General features: G+C 49.1%; 8 protein-coding genes across 8 annotated transcripts; 4 read left to right on the top strand and 4 right to left on the bottom strand.

Annotated features, from left to right (window-relative positions):
* Positions 1-27: 27 nt before the first annotated feature.
* On the top strand, positions 28-1,329 carry N7518_001321 (uncharacterized protein; the record flags this gene model as incomplete). The annotated part of the gene is made up of 4 exons (XM_057182249.1): positions 28-456; positions 513-666; positions 716-913; positions 980-1,329. 4 exons carry the CDS (start codon positions 28-30, stop codon positions 1,327-1,329), a joined length of 1,131 nt encoding a protein of 376 aa, XP_057043699.1.
* Positions 1,330-1,948: 619 nt separating this feature from the next.
* N7518_001320 (uncharacterized protein) lies at positions 1,949-2,551 on the bottom strand (the record flags this gene model as incomplete). Its single annotated transcript, XM_057182248.1, has 1 exon — positions 1,949-2,551. The coding sequence occupies one exon, from the start codon at positions 2,549-2,551 to the stop codon at positions 1,949-1,951; it is 603 nt and encodes a 200-aa protein (XP_057043698.1).
* A 548-nt stretch (positions 2,552-3,099) lies between these two features.
* On the bottom strand, positions 3,100-3,671 carry N7518_001319 (uncharacterized protein; the record flags this gene model as incomplete). The annotated part of the gene is given in 3 exon segments (XM_057182247.1): positions 3,100-3,181; positions 3,197-3,558; positions 3,624-3,671. 3 exon segments carry the CDS (start codon positions 3,669-3,671, stop codon positions 3,100-3,102), a joined length of 492 nt encoding a protein of 163 aa, XP_057043697.1.
* A 742-nt stretch (positions 3,672-4,413) lies between these two features.
* On the top strand, positions 4,414-4,854 carry N7518_001318 (uncharacterized protein; the record flags this gene model as incomplete). Its single annotated transcript, XM_057182246.1, has 1 exon — positions 4,414-4,854. One exon carries the CDS (start codon positions 4,414-4,416, stop codon positions 4,852-4,854), a length of 441 nt encoding a protein of 146 aa, XP_057043696.1.
* Positions 4,855-4,992: 138 nt separating this feature from the next.
* On the bottom strand, positions 4,993-6,129 carry N7518_001317 (2EXR domain-containing protein; the record flags this gene model as incomplete). The annotated part of the gene is made up of 1 exon (XM_057182245.1): positions 4,993-6,129. One exon carries the CDS (start codon positions 6,127-6,129, stop codon positions 4,993-4,995), a length of 1,137 nt encoding a protein of 378 aa, XP_057043695.1.
* Positions 6,130-8,744: 2,615 nt separating this feature from the next.
* On the top strand, positions 8,745-9,428 carry N7518_001316 (class I SAM-dependent DNA methyltransferase; the record flags this gene model as incomplete). The annotated part of the gene is made up of 1 exon (XM_057182244.1): positions 8,745-9,428. One exon carries the CDS (start codon positions 8,745-8,747, stop codon positions 9,426-9,428), a length of 684 nt encoding a protein of 227 aa, XP_057043694.1.
* Positions 9,429-10,117: 689 nt separating this feature from the next.
* On the bottom strand, positions 10,118-14,046 carry N7518_001315 (hybrid sensor histidine kinase/response regulator; the record flags this gene model as incomplete). Its single annotated transcript, XM_057182243.1, has 6 exons — positions 10,118-10,444; positions 10,495-10,786; positions 10,839-11,888; positions 11,942-12,664; positions 12,718-13,905; positions 13,967-14,046. The coding sequence occupies 6 exons, from the start codon at positions 14,044-14,046 to the stop codon at positions 10,118-10,120; spliced, it is 3,660 nt and encodes a 1,219-aa protein (XP_057043693.1).
* A 773-nt stretch (positions 14,047-14,819) lies between these two features.
* N7518_001314 (multicopper oxidase) lies at positions 14,820-16,990 on the top strand (the record flags this gene model as incomplete). Its single annotated transcript, XM_057182242.1, has 6 exons — positions 14,820-14,822; positions 14,866-15,114; positions 15,175-15,336; positions 15,379-16,347; positions 16,408-16,731; positions 16,808-16,990. The coding sequence occupies 6 exons, from the start codon at positions 14,820-14,822 to the stop codon at positions 16,988-16,990; spliced, it is 1,890 nt and encodes a 629-aa protein (XP_057043692.1).
* Between the last annotated feature and the right edge of the window lie 45 nt (positions 16,991-17,035).

Here is a 17,035-nt window from a genome sequence, read left to right as displayed (position 1 = left end):
TCCTAAAATTCAGTCTCCCAATAAAGGATGGGTGAGGCCATTACGGGCACTTTTGGGCCCGAAACTATCAAAGGTACCGGCATTGCCTTGATTGTACTGACCTCGCTGGTTGTAGGCACTCGTTTTGCTGGTGCCATTCGGAGTTATAAAGACCTCAAGGGTGAAGATTACCTTCTGATTATCGCTTACATATTCTTCTTGGAATTGAGCATTCTCTACATCTACATCTCTCCTGTCATCTTTCGGCTAGCAGCAGTCGGTGCCGGAACGATTCCCCCCTATGCCACCATCTCGGAAGATGGACTCCGATTACAGACTGTCTTTTTTGTCACGACATCTTCGTTATGGCTCTGCTTGTGGATGATCAAGTTCTCGCTCTTGGCGATGTATAAAAGGTTGTTGGTTGGAAAGAAGTACATTATCGCCTGGTGGGTTATTATGGGATTTTGTGTCCTGGTATGAATTTCCCGTAAGAATGCTGGTGTTCAAATTACTGACGACATTGTTTTCAGTTTATTATTGGCTGCATTCTCTCGTCGTGGTTTTCATGCTCGAGCTTCCATGCCTGGTTTACTGCAGGCCAATGCAACACTCCACGCGACCATCGGGCGGCCGTTATCAGCTTGTACTACGCATACGGGGTGGATATAGCCACTGACCTAGCAAGTACGTGCTATGCTCCTTACTCCTTGAACTGAGCTAACTCGACGCTAAGTCATGATCCTCCCAATCCGCCTGATCTGGAATCTGCAGATGAAAAGCCGCCAAAAGCTGAGCATTGGCGGGCTATTCTGCTTTGGCTGGGTGTGTATCATCATTTCCACCATCCGCGTCGTTCAGTTAGGTGATACTGAAAACGGAGTCCCCGCTCCATCATGGCTAGCGCTATGGGGAACCATCGAGGCATCAATCGGTATGCTTATATTTCCCGCTTTTCCACTTGCATATTGAATCATTTTACTAACTGCCAATCTCCTAGCTGTCATGATCGGTTGTTGCCCCGGCCTTTATCGCGTCCTGAAAGCTGCTATCTCGCCCTCCAAGACATCCTACCCGTATGACTCGTACAACCTCCGGGGCCGTGGAGGCACTGGTATACCATCGCACCGCTCGGGTACGTTCAGAGAAACGGATATTCCTCTGAATAGCTTCAGGGGAAAGGAGGAGTCGTACCAGTCGGCGAGTGCATACCGTTCTACCAGTCCATCAAGCAGTCAGGAGAAACTGGCGTATCCGAGCGACGAGCGGAATATAATGGTTAATTATGGAGTTGCCGTTACGGTAGAGGATCGGCCGAGTGATTATGGCCAGACGGCACGTTTTGTATAACAAAAGAGATGTAAATAAACCCATTGTGGGAATGTGCAGATCAATTTGTGAAGCTGAGACGATGCTTCCATATCCAACACTGTCGCTCAGCAGATAATACGTATGCGGGTGCTGATGAGCTAATACAAGAGGAATACCGGATAACCTATAAACACCAAGAGGCTACATAATATGTCGTGATAACATGTTTATCATCGCTAGATTAGAAGATGGGTGTCTTTACATGCGAGAAGGCGGTGATAAATACGGACAGATAGTAATGGCATATATATTTCGCCACCTACCCAAGCCCTAATTCATAACCTCTCCTACTACAACCCAACTCCTTGCATGCTATGATAGCCAAGAGTTCAAAAGATGGTCTGCGCTCATTCACGTGAAGATATTATTCTGGTTGAGGCTCATACCTCGTACTCGGTCGCGTAGCGAGGGCGGGTGGCACAAAATACGGAATAAGGCATTGTTGACGCGTTTCAACCTCTGTTTCGTGCGTCCTCTCATAGCCGAATCATATCCCGGGGAAGCGTCGTCCAGGAAAGCATCAGATCTTCCAAAGTATCCCACGCAACATGCTTCTTGGGACTTTCTTTACCTGAGGTCGCCACCAGTTTTGAACTGCTCACATCAAGTGCTTTCTGTTCCAGGGATCGATCACCGCCGTGCCTATCACTCTCGCAGCGATGTCTGCGGCGAGGCCGGCGGTGCCTGTCGGGGTACGTATCGCAACTATCGTCAGACTCGTGGGGTAAGGCCATTGGAGCAAGGTCGTGGCCTCCTCTGTCGGCGTGTCGGGATGATCGGCCTCTAGCGCGAATATTGTCAAATCCCCCAGAAGTTGATGGGGGCCCTTGAACTGGTTAGGTCTTTCTTTACGCAGCATGTGGGGATGCTCGTCCATCACAGTCATGCTGAGAGGCCGATCAAGCGAGTACTTCGCTGTAGGATGGCGCGGCTTGAGAGGGTAGTCTCGGTCAAACTGCTCGCGCGGGGCCACACATTGATTGGAAGTTGAAGGTAAAGGACCCGGAGACCGAGCTCGACCCGAGCTGGCCACAGGGTGGAGATCGGACATTGAGAAGTCAACAGAAGTTTCATGAAGGTCTGCTGCGGATGCTGAGTTTCTTCTAATTCTCATGCTGGACTGGTTAATGAACATTTCCCCCATAGGTTCTTTAAGCTCAAGTGTAGCGTATTCACGGTAACCGGGGTGATTCCTTGACATTTTATGAGCGGCCTCAAGATCCAAGCTACTGGTGGAGGCTCGACGAGTAGCAGGCAAGGGGCTGCACCCAAAAGAATGGCAATTTCCCAAGGTAATTAAGGTAGATCGTTTCGTTGACGCCTCAGCCGTTTGAGAGTGGATGTTGGAGTTCGGCTTTGAGGTAAAAGAACTGTCCCTTCCTCGGTGGCTAATCCTGAAATAGGGGCAATCAAAAGCTTGTGCCGCTGCCTTTCCATGGGATTGTTGAAATATGGCAAGTTCGGCCTTGTGAACATTCACCACTCCATCTCTAATCCTCAAATGGCGATCTTGTTGAAAGTTTATTTGACAAGCATCGATTTGATTTAGTAGACTTTTGACAAGGTCATAATATTTGTCAATTTCGTTTCCGGTTGAAGGTCGCTGCCACACTCTCATGCTAGGTTTCGCACCCAGTGTTGAAGACGACTATCTACCCACTCCATCGCAATCTGAACGGGTATTGGCCACATTGATGAGTCTCTTTAATCTAGCCTCAGTTTCGGCTTTCTCCCGGAGAAGCGTTTCAGTCAACTGGCGTTGACATTCGAGCGAAGAATGATCGGATGTCCTACCCAATGGAGTTTAACAACGTGGATCTCGAGGGCTATTCTAGATGAGACATACCGGTTGATTTCTCTTGCATACATAATCACATTCAGCATCAGCAACATGGTCGATTTTGACTTGTCCAAGTGGGAGTTCAACACGTCAAGATCGGGACCAAGTATCACAATTGTAAGCCTTCGTGTGCCACGTTCCCATTTGTTTTTACCAGAACCCGGATCTTTCTTCTGAATTGCTTCGTCTATTTGATTGAAGATTTTCTCGCATTCCTCCAAGACTTCCTGGGCCGTCAGAAAGGCCTGCTGGGAGCAAAGTTTTGTCAAGCTGTCCTGTTCCAATATCTTGCCTAACTGATGTAGGATACTGCAAGTGAGTGAGACATCACTTGCAAGACGCTGTGCTGAATTATCCGCATCTTTTATCTGGCGGTAAAAGGAACAAAGCCATAATACGTTCTCTTCTGAAAATCTCGAATTTGGCCCCAAACCTTCGAATTCTCATAACTGGAACGGCCAATCTGATCCCCAGACAGCATGCTAATGTAATTCATATGAATGCTGAAATTGTCAGAGACGATATCGACGCATTTATACGCTTCAGACTGCAGCAAGACGAGACGCTCAGGAATCTGAGCACGCGTCTCCAAGATCAGATTTGGGCGACTCTTCTGGAGGGAGCTGATAGATCGTAGTATCACATTAAAATACTATGTTTGTATCTAACCCATTTTTGCAGATTTCGCTAGACCCAGCTTTCTTTGGAAACCCTCGGCTCACTTCGGACCGCCAAGTCAATTCGAGAAGCATTGCAAATATTGCCAAGAACTCTACGAGAGACATATATACACATCTTAGAGTGAATCCCACCAAATGACTGGGACCTCAGCCGCAACGCCTTCTTTTGGCTCAGTTTCTCAAAACGTTCGCTCACCCTACCCGAGTTGAGCGAAGCAGTCATACTAGAGAAGACGTGCACATATTTGGATGACGACTTAAAGCTGGTTTCGCTGCAGATCCTTCTCGATATCTGTCAGGGACTCATCACCCAGGATGAGTTTGGAAGTGTGAAGTTATCTCACGCCTATATCAAGGATTTCCTAACGTCCGAGTGGATCCGCTCCTCTAGCGTGCGATATTTCAGTTTGAATCACGAAACCGCCGTTCAAATCATAATGCGACTTTGCCTTACCTATTTGTGTCTCGATAATTTCCTGTCTGGATATACAAGCTCCATCGATTCAATCGCAGCACGCGAGTACGAGCACCCATTTCTAGAATATGCGGCCCAGTTCTGGGCTACGCACAGCGGATCATGCAGTTTCGATGATCGCGACTGTCAACTCGTCAACAAATTCTTTAATTCTCAAGATCTTCCTCGTCGAGGTAATTGTGCTTTTTCATTGTTGGCAATACATCGCTACCGTCTGGGGCTACGGCCAGAGTGCATTGTCCATCCAAGTCCCCGAGGTATCGCTTGGTTGCCTCTCACCTGGTGCAGGCTACGTTTTGCCGTCTCATGCCCCTCCGTCGTCCACCACGACTACAACTACGGCATCCACGTCTACCGCCTCAGTTTCAACCCAGAAGCCCACCCCCAACAACGTCGCTATTGCTGATGACTCTTCCAGCGGTTCTATGACCGAATGGAAGACTTACGGTGGTTCTTTCCACGCATCTTCGTATGTCTTAGGGGCATTAGTTATTTTCATGATCTGGTAAAAGTACACTCGGTCAGCCATGTCGAGGCTATTGCTAAGACGCAGGGTATGCATGACCACTTCGCTGAAACGTGTAAAAAGGCATGATGGACTGTTGGGCTATATAGGAAAAGACTCTTTGTTACCATATAAGTACTACTTATGGATACCCGAAGAATTCGGGACGTAACTCCTTTATGCAACACTCATTGGTACAATACCGCACCATGATCCGCAGTCGCAGCTTGGGGGCGACCTGCCTAGCTTGCTTCACCCACGGATGCCTCTCATCGGGTAAATACTGAGACATGCTGATATTATTCTCCTCTGACAGGTGAGGTAGCCAAGCAGAGCCCGGGTTCGTCCCAAGGATGTCGAGCTCTCTGTCTCGTGCCGATTGCCACATGTAAGCCAGGATAGACCATTCAGCTTTTCTTTTCCATTTTTTCGTAGCCGTTTGGAATCGAGAGCTTGTGAATGCATCGAATAGCCTTTGCACGGCTGGTTCCTTTTCAACTGTGTGTTCCCTGAACAATGCTTCAAACTCCCTCAACCGAGCCTTGTCATCAACATCAACCATCTGAACAGGCGCATCACCCAATAACCCAAACAGGCCAGACCTCAGAGCTGCTTCCCTGGTGATATGTAGAGAAACCCCCGCCATGGCTATGTCTAGCCTGCTTCTTTGGCCTTTCGCCCAAGGTAGAACATCGACCATCTCGCGCATATCATCACCTTCTATGCAGTGATAAGGAAGCACCGGCATGACAGATACGCCGGTATAAAAAGGCGACGGGTCACCGGGCGGATCAGAACCATCACCGCCATCTAACACCGCCTTCAAGTTAAAAGGGTGAATAAGTTCCGCCATGACAGAAGGACGCATCCCAAGATCCTTCGCATGCAATAGGAACTCGTCAGCCCTACCCGGAGCATCGTCATCAACTCCCCGGATAGTGTAGTATAGTCGTATCCAGTTAATATGCAGTACATCCCGACGCGGCTGTACCCATATTAACTCCAGAGTATTGATCTCCACAGATTTCAATATTTGTCCCTGTTCTAGCGCGACCTGTCGAGACTCGCTGTTAACGAATGCGATGGTCGGCAGCTGAGCGTTTTGCTTCATCGTCTTGCGGGTGTCGCAGGCTTGGTTGGATTCGCAGCCGTTGAAAAGGCAGTCAGGGATGTCTTCTTCTGCAATACGATACGGTAGACAGTGCATCCAGATAATGCGGCGCAGTTCCAGAGGCAGCCGCATGAAGTAGTGGAATGAGTTGTCGTTCATCTTGCCCATCGTCACTGTCATATGAGGTGTGTTTATCAAAAAGTAGATAGAGTAAATAAAAGGTGGACATGTGATGGCGGAGAGAAAAGATTGTGGGAAAATAACGAAGACCTCATGTAGTTCGACAAAGATCTCGTAATTTTCAGCGTATCATAGCGTATCACAATGTTCCTATTCTGGTAATATTACCTATTTATGGCCCGTGCACAGGAGACAAGATCGCAATTTAGTTGCATGTGATACGAACTCCGTAGTATTTGATAGATGACCATGAGTGGCAGTCACGAACTCGTGGTTGATTGGACGGGAAACAATTTCTGTGGAGCGGACAGAGAATCTTTGATTTAAGGTCTTTATTGATCTTAGAGCTACTTCATATTACGATATATGACAAGTTGCACGCAATATTATTGAGGTACATAAAAGTGACACGTCTCTGTTTTCCAACTTCTTGTTAAAGAACTACCGCAACTATTCACTTCTCCTAGGGAACAAAAGCAGCCGAAAGCATAACTTTGCTCGGCAAAGAGCACCAGTTAGGATTTTCGTAATCTGCCTGAGGGAGAACTTGTCGGGGAATTTTACTGTCTCCTGGTGTGTAGAGAGAGTATTGGGCCTTAGGTACAACTCAAACCTGATCGACAGTCCTCTGATTCAAAGATGCGGTTCTTTTTGCCCGTGCTCGGCGGTGCTCCCATAACGAGATGTGCGGCCATAGTTGTGTGTTCCATTTCCAAGACGGCTTAATAGAAAGAGGGCCGTATCGGGTTTAAACATAAGCGCCATGCTTACGCCGAGATTTGGTGGAATAACCTGCGGTAATCTCGAAGATTGTGTACACAAGGGAAATAATATCGAATGATTGTCGTTCCATCTGTATTTTCGAGTTATGAACTGGAAGAGGATATGAAACGGCAATAGTGGCGACCGAAGATGACCAAGGATTGGGGAGTCTCGAGGTATTTCCAAACTCGCTCCGTATATTCGTTTCGTGAAGGTAGAATCCGATTGATCGGAGGGTCTTCTCAGAATATTTTGTTTCACTAGCGAAAGCACGGCTCCAATCATTCGGGTCCGTCGGATCCTCGTTATCGATCCGTTTCTGACGGCATCGAAAAGGACATGAGAAAGCGGTCTGAAAACCCTCTAAAGTAGACATTAGAGATGATAACAGTGACAGGGCAGTCAAGCCACCATGAATACCTTCAAATGCTGACAGATCCAACTATGTGAAAGATCCAGCACATTTCCTTCTCGGGAGGGCAATGTTCCATAGATGTGCTGATGAGCCTTAATAGGAAGCCATGTATCGTGGAGATTCCTCGAGATTTTATGAAAGGTACCCGGGCTCAACCCTGTTGTGTGGCCTCAAAAGACGATTCGTGAGGCCTTCTGCGAACAGGCATGGACGCGGACATAGTGGATAATTGAAAAGCTACTGGTCGTCAATCACCTCTGTTCAATATCCAGTCAGCTGCTCTGTCGTGTGAGTATTCACATAAGTCTTGGTATATAGTCAATAATACCTGAGTTCTACTCCATCTAGATTTTCGTTGGGAGATGAAGGGAAACCTCGGTTCCCGAAAGGGAAAGTGCCACGGAGGCTTAAAACTCAATGTCGAAGATGAAAAATACCGTATGCACGTGATCCGCACACACAAATAGGGCTATAGAGTCCGACAGAGTGGTATTATCACTGACCATCAGTGTATCTGGCTACCGCGGCAAATTATTCTCACTCTCACTTCGCATCTAGCATTCTTTGCTATTGGATTGAACGGAGGTGTAATGCTGGCCTGGAAATCTGCGAAAAAACCAATCATCACTAGGTAATGATGCATAGGTGCACGCAAGGAGCACTGGTAAGAAAACGAGGTTGACCACTCTACAGCTACCCCATATTACTCGACCTCGGAATAAATTGAGGCTAAGATGGAGCCAAGCCACTCTAGGAAATAGATCGACGCTATAATGGTAACCCCGGTGGGGCCCTCCACGTCAATCTAATCTTAATTTATGGGGGATATCTGGACGAGAACAAGAGAACAGGTTACATGTCCAGATCAGATCGGATGATTGGCCAAGTGCAAATCCCTATGACATGTATGACTGGTGGATAATTGTGTTTCAGAGGAAGAAAGGTCCGTGAGACAAAATATTCTCTAGTCTTTCCGTACGACTCAAGGCAGAGCCTCAAATCAACAGCAATGATTGCTGCTTTTCATATCTTCCATCTGCGGATGATTGAATAAAAAAAAGGTGTTTTCATTACCTCGGCAACCGGGTAGATACTCAGCGTAGGAACATGCATCATGCCTAGGCCCAGGCCCAGGCTCAGCACGCTCGAACCTATGTTCCACCGACATCATCGATCGACCAAACTTCACTCTTTTGAGGTCCATTCATCAATAACCCCGCATCACGCCATAACTTCTAGAATATGTCCAAGTGCTGTCCAATGACTATAAGAACACCGGCAAAGGCTTGGGAATGGACTACAACTCATTCAGTTCTAATATCTTAGGGCAGAAATACCAAGATCCCTTCGCAACCACACACGCAATATTTCAACCTCCTGAACCATTTAACAAAGCACTTCATCGGACCAACCTAAGTCATCCACAATGTTGGCCCCAACTCCAATCCAGGCCAAGGCCTCAAGCTCAGCCAGCGAACTATACCTCAGTCAAGCCCGCGCCAGCAGCAGCACCGAAGATTGCATGGCTCTATACGAGAAATGGGCAGCCTCGTATGACGACGAAGTTGGAGACAGTGCTCAGAACTACGTTGCTCCCGTGCTTGTCGCTCAAGCCGCCGTCAAATACGGGCTCTCAAACGGCGCCACAAACAGCGTGATACTGGATGCCGGTTGCGGGACCGGGCTGGTCGGAGTGGCTCTTTCAATGGCCCAGGCCAAGGCAATCGATGGTATTGATCTATCTCCCGCCATGCTTTCCGTCGCAAGAAAGACTGGTATCTATCGAGACCTCACAGTCGCGGACATGAACCGGCCGATTGACAAGGCGGATGGAACATACGATCTCGTGTCGTGTGTGGGAACTTTCACTCTTGGTCATGTTGGGCCAGACCCTGCTCTGCGAGAGCTTGTCCGGGTCGCTAAGAATAAGGGTGTTGTTGTCTCGACGATTCTGCAAGAGATCTGGGTGTCTGGAGGCTTCCAAGCCGAGGTTGAGAACTTGGTGGCGGAGGGCCTGGTGAAGGTAGTTACTGAGGAACTTATAGACTATGTAAAGGGACACGGCGACAAGGCAGTGTTGCTCATTCTAGAGAAGATCGATCGCGACTGAACGAGACCCATGCCAACCATGACGCAAAGCCCGAGCGACTCACAGCCCTTGCAGCCCGAATTGATGGCTCTTCAACTCCTCCAATGCGACATAAAGATGGGATTTCAACACCCCAACCCCAATGCAACAATGCGATAGGCCCCGGACGCACTCGATTCTTACGCGGCTCGTTATTCTTAAACCATACAATTAACAAATTATAACAGACTAAATGAGAAATGAGACAATTTTGTGATATTTGGGTGAATATTTCCACTATGCATTCGTTATTGAACCAGTAGGTATGTGGTTCATTTGAGCTTTTCTTGATGATGTACAAAATATGACATGCGTTGTACATGATCAACGAGGGGCGCGGGGTAAGTATTGGCAAGGCCGAGACGGAGCAGAGATATCCGCGGCATATGGTTCGCTCTCGACAAGTACAGGGGTCATCGTACTTGTGAGACATGGGGATCGGGGATCCTTGGCGTGTCTCACATTCATCGAACCTACGTTATCGTTGTACATTGACGCGGCCGAAGCAAGTTGAGAAACTCACATCAAATACGTATTGGAACCAAAAGGCAGAACGCAATTTCTATAGTGTATTCATTTCTATACACATGGAAGACCGAAGAAAAACCCACCAACACCACGCTGTGCAATGAGGGCCAAGGATCAGACATCCTAAATTCAAATAGATGGTATCATGAAACGTTCATAAGAGTTCTAAGGGCGCGAAGGGAGAGGGGTTTGATGAGGTAGTTATCGATACCAGCCGTAGTAGCCTGGTGCTGGAAGCCAGTGGAGGAAACTCCAGTGACAGCCATGATGCAAGAGGGTCTGATATTATGTTCGCGTTCGAATTCGCGAATTTTGCTCGTTGAGACGAGGCCGTCCATCACCGGCATTGAAATGTCCATCAGGACGAAGTCGTAGTGAAAGTTCGAGGATTTGTATTTCTCCAATGCGACGAGGCCATTGTGGGCTGTGTCATAGCTGCAGTTTATTTTGCGCATGAAGGTGGACATGATCTAGTTTGTGTTAGTGGTGCTCAGACCTGGGAAGCGACGTGGGACAGTACCTTGACATTAATTTCATTGTCGTCCACAATGAGCACATGGGCCAGTGCTTGCTTGCTGGATGGTCGGGGTGTGGAGCTGCTTGATCCTCCCGGTGAGCTCATTGCTTCATTCGAATACTCAGACGTCCCTCTACCACAGACATCAGAGTCAGAGTCTGAACTGATTTTTCTTTGTATTGGTGGAGACATGACCGGGAAAGCAACTTCTGGCACAGGGGACGAGGCTTTTGTTTGGATCTCGCGCCACTTCATAATCTTTTCAACGGCTTTGTAAATTTTCTGTGGTCCGAATCTGCAAAAGGGATTAGTTTTCATACAAAAAATGTAGAGAAATTGTAACTTACGGTTGGGCAACGCGGATGATGTTGACAGAGAGACTGTCAAGTATGATTGGGACATTGCCGCTCAGCACGATGAAGAAGTCAAAGCCATTCTGAGCTGCCATTACTGACACAAGTTGACCATTTTCATCCATAGTTCGTTTAAGGAGTTCTTCCTCAATGACAATGACCTGGCCACGAGCTTTGTCGATGGAGTCAGCCAGAGAAATTCTCCACTTCATCTTTGTCATGAAGATATTTGCGAGTGCACTCTGAATGGAAAGATTTCGTTTGCTTTCGACGGTGAGAATTCCAGTGGGCGTCTCTGTGAGGTCAGGATAACCATTGAAGCCTACCAAGCATGCATGCATTGGGGTAGTTCCTGGCTGAGTGGTTGTCGGTGTCAGGCTATCCTCCGGACCAATACTAGCAGGTAGATATTGAACCGGGATGTAGACATCGGCCTGAGTCCCAAGGCCTATCTCGCTCCTTACATTGACATGCCCCCCGAGCGACATCACCAATTGCTGTACCATGCTTAGGCCCAGCCCGACGCCCTCGGACAGCGGGTCTTCTTGGGAGAATGGGGCGAACAGCTTGTGTTTGATGAAATCGGGCGCGATTCCACAGCCGGTATCAGTAATAGAGAGATGCACAAGCGGTGATTGGGAGTCCGATCGGTCTCTGACTTTGGATAACGCTATTTCGATGAAGCCGGCTGTGGTCCACTTCATCGCATTGCCGAGAAGGTTCATCACAATTCTCCTCCAGGCACCTGCAAGGGAGCGAATCATCCAGGTGTCCGTTTGGTCAACTCGTACGACAACAGAGAGTTGGTTTTGTGCCCTAGAATCCTTTCTGATCGAATCGCATGCTTCCTTGTTGGACGACATCCTTTTAGCGAGCTGGCTCACCTGCTCAGGTGCTCGCTGACCGGTGTACAATATGTCTGCAACCTCTTCCACCAAATGGCTAATGTTAAAATCGGAAATAAGATTGGCCGTGTCATTTTCTGGGATCATTTCATTTAGCCTGTCCGTATGGCTCAAATTGTTAACCTTGCAGAATTCCAACCTAGGGCGTATTAGTACATTTTCTATATCCAAGGTCTACTCGGGTGGACTCACATATGATTCGTTGTATCTAACAACGTCATCCCAGATTTTTCGATCATGGTCACCATCTCTTCTTGCGATGAACTAAGAGAACTGGCATGTAATAATTCAGCACTCGCCAGTATTCCGTGCAGTGGCGACCGCAGTTCGTGGCTGACAGAGGATATGAAATCGAATTTTGATCTTTCGGTAGTTGCCCAATGAATTCGAGAAACTTCAGAAATCAAAGAATCACCAAAAACCTTGAAATAGTGTAACTCCTCCAGCCCGAGAGCTCGATAACTACTTGTAGTCCATACCAGCACCCCAGAAAGCCAACGACATTTATTCCAATCCCACAAAGGAAGGAACAGGGCCGATTTAGCACCGGGGAGGCACCGTGCAAGGTGTTTTGCACAGGTTTGAGTGTTGGGATCAGGCCGAGAATCAAAGTCGCTGGTGTAATCATTCGAGAAACAATCATCCTCGTCAATAGGCTCATCTAAACTTAGGATCTGACCTTGAGGGAAAGATTTGAGCATTTGATGGAGCAATCCCTGTGGTATTCGTGGTTGATTATTTGGGCCATGATTGCCTTTAGATGGCAACTTTAGCGCACAACTCAAAGTATCGCATGGAAGGTCAAATTCATGCGACACAACCCGAGCTAGCCCAAGAGGGATAGGCAGCGGAGCAGCCGGGAACCCGGGATCTGCAGCTATCAACGGCTCCCTAACTTCTGGCTCTTTGGGTACACTGGCGAAGAAATGTTATAAGATACCACTCAATAGAAAGATGGATGTACTCACAACGCAAAATTAGTTGGACAGGCATCGAGGAATGCAACCCCGTCCAGGTCCATAGATTCCCGGAGCAACGTACTTGCACGCGAATATATAGATGCAATGCGTTCGTATATGGGAGTGCCCTGGGTTAATGATAGCTGCGAGAACTCTTGATCGACACCTGGAGCTGCACCGGTATCTACTGACTTCAATACTTCACCCATCGACTTTTCTTCGCCGGGACTCAGCATTACTGGTTGATCGGAAAACCCCGAGTATAGAGATGACAGTTCGGTCGTAGAGCGTTGATCCTGCGAGAAAAACACAGATCCTTCCCCCGTGACGGCTGAGGAAAGCGATCGTTCGGGCTTGGGAGAAACACATCGAACATCATGACCCAATGGCACATCAAGCACCGGACCGGTGACGGCAATTTCATGTGGTATGGAATTCGCTGCATTAACACCAGACTGAAGACGGCCACGGTTAGAGGCCTCTTTAGGATCAAAGTCCGCATGGTATTTAACGAAATCTGTCAAGCCTTTGACCAATCCTTCAGTCCGAACATGGGCCCGGCTCATTCGGACATTCTCCAGATGCAGTCCGATGGCGTCGGCCACTTCCTGGAGGTCATTGACCTGATCATCTCCGAAATCTGCCCGTGGTTTGTTGTCGACAATGCAATAGGAGCCGAGAACGTATCCAGAAGCGCTGAATAGAGGCACCTCTGCGTAGAAGCGCATATGCGGCCACTGTAGAACATATGGTCGATCCTTGAAGTGATCCTCCAGGGTGAAATCTCGAATAATATGGCGCGTTCGATTGGCGGTTACATTATCGGTATAGATTTCGTCCGTCGCGCGGCCTGTGAACAAGCGAACGGTGTGGGGACAAACGCCCCAGATCAGGTCCAGCGACCGCGCTCCGAGATAGATACCATCTCCTGGTTTGTGGCGATTCTTATCTCGTAGCGACACTGAGCCGGTCGCTTCGGCGATGATATGCTGGGTTTCGCCGTCGATTATGGACACAAAGGAGCGATTGGCATTGAAGCGGAGGACACCGAGCTGAGCGAGTGCGTTGAGGGTAATGTCCTTGGCTAGCTCGCAACCTGTGGGCTGTTCATCTCCCGTCAATGTCGCGGGCGTCTCATCCTCCTCAAAAGTCGTCGCATCGGGTGCTGGGAACGCTTGAGTGACTGTACAATAATATCTGTTATGGGAATGATCAGTGGTGATCAGTGGGACAAAGACACTGGCCAAACGCCACAAACCTCGACAAATCACGGATCCGCTCGCGCTCCAGATCTTCTTCTGGGGTCTGATGAGAGGCGCTTACGCCTGCAGAAGTCATAATAGTCGCTGGCTCATAACTGACTAGTAGTCACAAAGTAGCAACTCATTGAAAATAATTGGTAAAGCCGAGACTCGAATTCCCGGGCGGGTGGCACGTGAAGACAGAACCCTCCTAAAACCTGCTCCATGGGAGTTCTCCACTATTTTGGTTATCGACAGTGTTGATTGGCCGAGAAGATATATTACCACGGCTTAATATAAGCTGGTTGTATGATCTTCCCGGTTAATTCCCTGCTGATTCTGTGTAAATCCATGTATTTGATACACCATCTCCCCTATGGGGTTCGGAATTAGTATGGGTATATTTGGTACGACGACCATATGCATGGTAGAAGGCAAAAATACAGCCCTGACTTACCACTAAGTTGTTGACCCATAAACAAAAAACCAAGGTTCTTATTTAGGGCCTAGAGGGCCCATATTTCAGTCTGACAATTTTCGATATCAGAACGGCAAAAAGAGACTCATTTTGGCCTAATAGGGGAATCAACTGAACAAAAGGCCCCGGTGACAGGAAGGCTTATTATTGAGTAAATTCCGGCTCTATCATGGTATGCGCCTCTAAACGACAACCCCAAGTCGAAGCTGCAAGCCAACCAGAAAGGAAATTTCTCGAAAGATTTCCCGGAAGTGCCGGAAGTACCGGAAGTACCCCAAGGGAGAACTTTCATCAAGAGACTATGTACGAGGTACGAGTATAGCTTCGCTTTCCACCTGGGCACCTCGTTTGGCCTGCTATGCCACATTCGGAGCTCCCAAAGAGGGAACCCGATGGTAGGATGATGGATAGCTTTGCTTTAGTATTTATTCAAAATAGTTATCGTTCACAGCATGGCGACACCGGCTGTTCTCAGGAAGACTTCCTGCGTACAGTGTCAAGATGTGGGATTTTATACTGCTCTGGGCGGCCTTGAAAGTCTGTTCGGCCGTGGCTAAAACTGTGTCATTTACGATCAACTTAACATGGGACTATGGCGCCCCAGACGGTTTCAGCAGGAAGATGATTCTCATCAACGGTACCTCGCCTGGCCCTCCCCTCCTCATAGACCAAGGAGACAACGTCAAGGTACGAAGAGGTGTTATATAAGACGACGCTCATCCACTTGTTCCTGACAGCGTCTCATAGTTCCTGGTTCACAACAATCTGCCCAGTAACACCACCATCCACTTCCACGGCATCACTCAGCTCAAGACCCCCTGGTCTGACGGTGTCCCTGGGATTTCACAGAAACCCATTCTGCCGGGGGGTTCCTTCCTCTACCAATGGACAGCTGATGACTACGGCACGGTAATTGGTATTCAAACCCCACTTGTAACCTCCTCTAAATAGTCCAAGCAGTACTGGTATCATGGCCACTATCTATCTGACATCAGCGATGGCCTATTCGGTCCGATACACGTTAATCCTAGCCCTCAACAGGCCCTACCGTACAGTCTCATCAACTCATCGCAGCCCGAGATGGCAGCAATGGAAACCGCAGCGACTGACCCCCAGCTCGTCACGATATCAGACTGGAGCCACCTAGACTCGAAGACTGTGTTCCAGGCAGAGCGTGACTCCAACCTTGATTTGTATTGCACAAACTCGATCTTGATCAACGGGCGAGGCAAGGTGAGCTGCCTGCTGATATCGACCTACATGTCGCTCGCAGCACCCTCCACGCTGCAAGCCCTGCAAGGGCAGAACATCACCGCGCAGGGCTGCACACCTCCTGGCATCCCCGAGATTGAGGGCAACTTTCAATTCAACCTGAGTGCGCTGCCGCCCGTGCTGGCGTACTCGTGCGATGCAACCAACACCAACCCGTCCGTCTTCTACGTCAACAGTACCGACCGCTGGGTCAGCTTCAACTTCATCCTCAGCGCCTCCGTGCAGACCCCGATGGTCTCCATCGATGATCACGACATGTGGATATACGCGGCAGACGGACAATTTGTGCAGCCACAACGCGTCGACGGGATGCTGATGTATAGCGCGCAGCGCTACTCGGCCCTCGTCAGACTTAAGGACAAGCCCAGCTACGACGGCTATACCATGCGCTTCTCCAACGTGGGAGGTAACCAGATACTTTTCGCCACGGCACTGCTCTCGTATGCCCCCAGCCACAAGATTGTCACCGTCGCGCCAGACTCGCACGCACTTTTCAACCAGGCCGGCAACGCGACTAATAGCTCGGTCGTGACCCTTGACGCAAGGACCATCGCGCCATATCCCGCGATCAAGCCCGCGCAGGACGTCAATGCGACGCACATTTACAAAGCTGGCCGCGATGGCGCCGCCTGGAACTGGACCCTGAGTGTAAGTCGAATCCCCACTCTCCTCGCGTAGCCTGAGGATCGCAAGCTGATGAAAGACCAGGGAAACCTCTCCTACCCAATTTCCATGGCGGACGGCCATCCCCTCCTCTTCAGCCCCAACAGCGCCGCGGCCCGCAACCCAAACCTCACGATCAGCACCATGAATGACACCTGGGTGGATATCATCATCCTCACCGACACCAGCAGCCAGAACCCTACGCAGCCACCACACTCGTTCCACAAGCACAGCAACAAGTTCTTCGTAATCGGCAGCGGTACGGGTGACTTCAACTACACCTCCGTCAAGGAGGCTATGCAGGCGCAGCCCGGAGCCTTTAACCTCGACAACCCCCCTTTCGCGACAGCTTCGTCTCGATTCCTGCCTGTAAGTCTTGCTTCTGAGTCTCTGTTTCTCATGACCAGCATGCCGTCGAGTGTGCACAGCGGCTGGCTGACCCAAGCACGTAGCGCCCGGCATGCCGACTTGGATCGCGATCCGCTACCAGAGCATGAACCCTGGCGCCTTCATCCTGCACTGCCACGTCCAGCCTCATTTCGCGGGCGGTATGGCCATGGCGATACTTGATGGCGTGGATAAGTGGCCCACAATCCCGGCAGTTTACGGCCCGAACAGCAGGATGTAGCGATGGGTGGTCTTGTCGGGAGGCTGCCATGCTAGTGTCGGAGGA

Source organism: Penicillium psychrosexuale (genome assembly GCF_028828465.1).
Source record: "Penicillium psychrosexuale strain IBT 29551 chromosome Unknown utg000002l, whole genome shotgun sequence".
In the NCBI taxonomy this organism is placed as follows: domain Eukaryota; kingdom Fungi; phylum Ascomycota; class Eurotiomycetes; order Eurotiales; family Aspergillaceae; genus Penicillium; species Penicillium psychrosexuale.
This window is presented reverse-complemented; position numbering and strand designations above follow the sequence as displayed.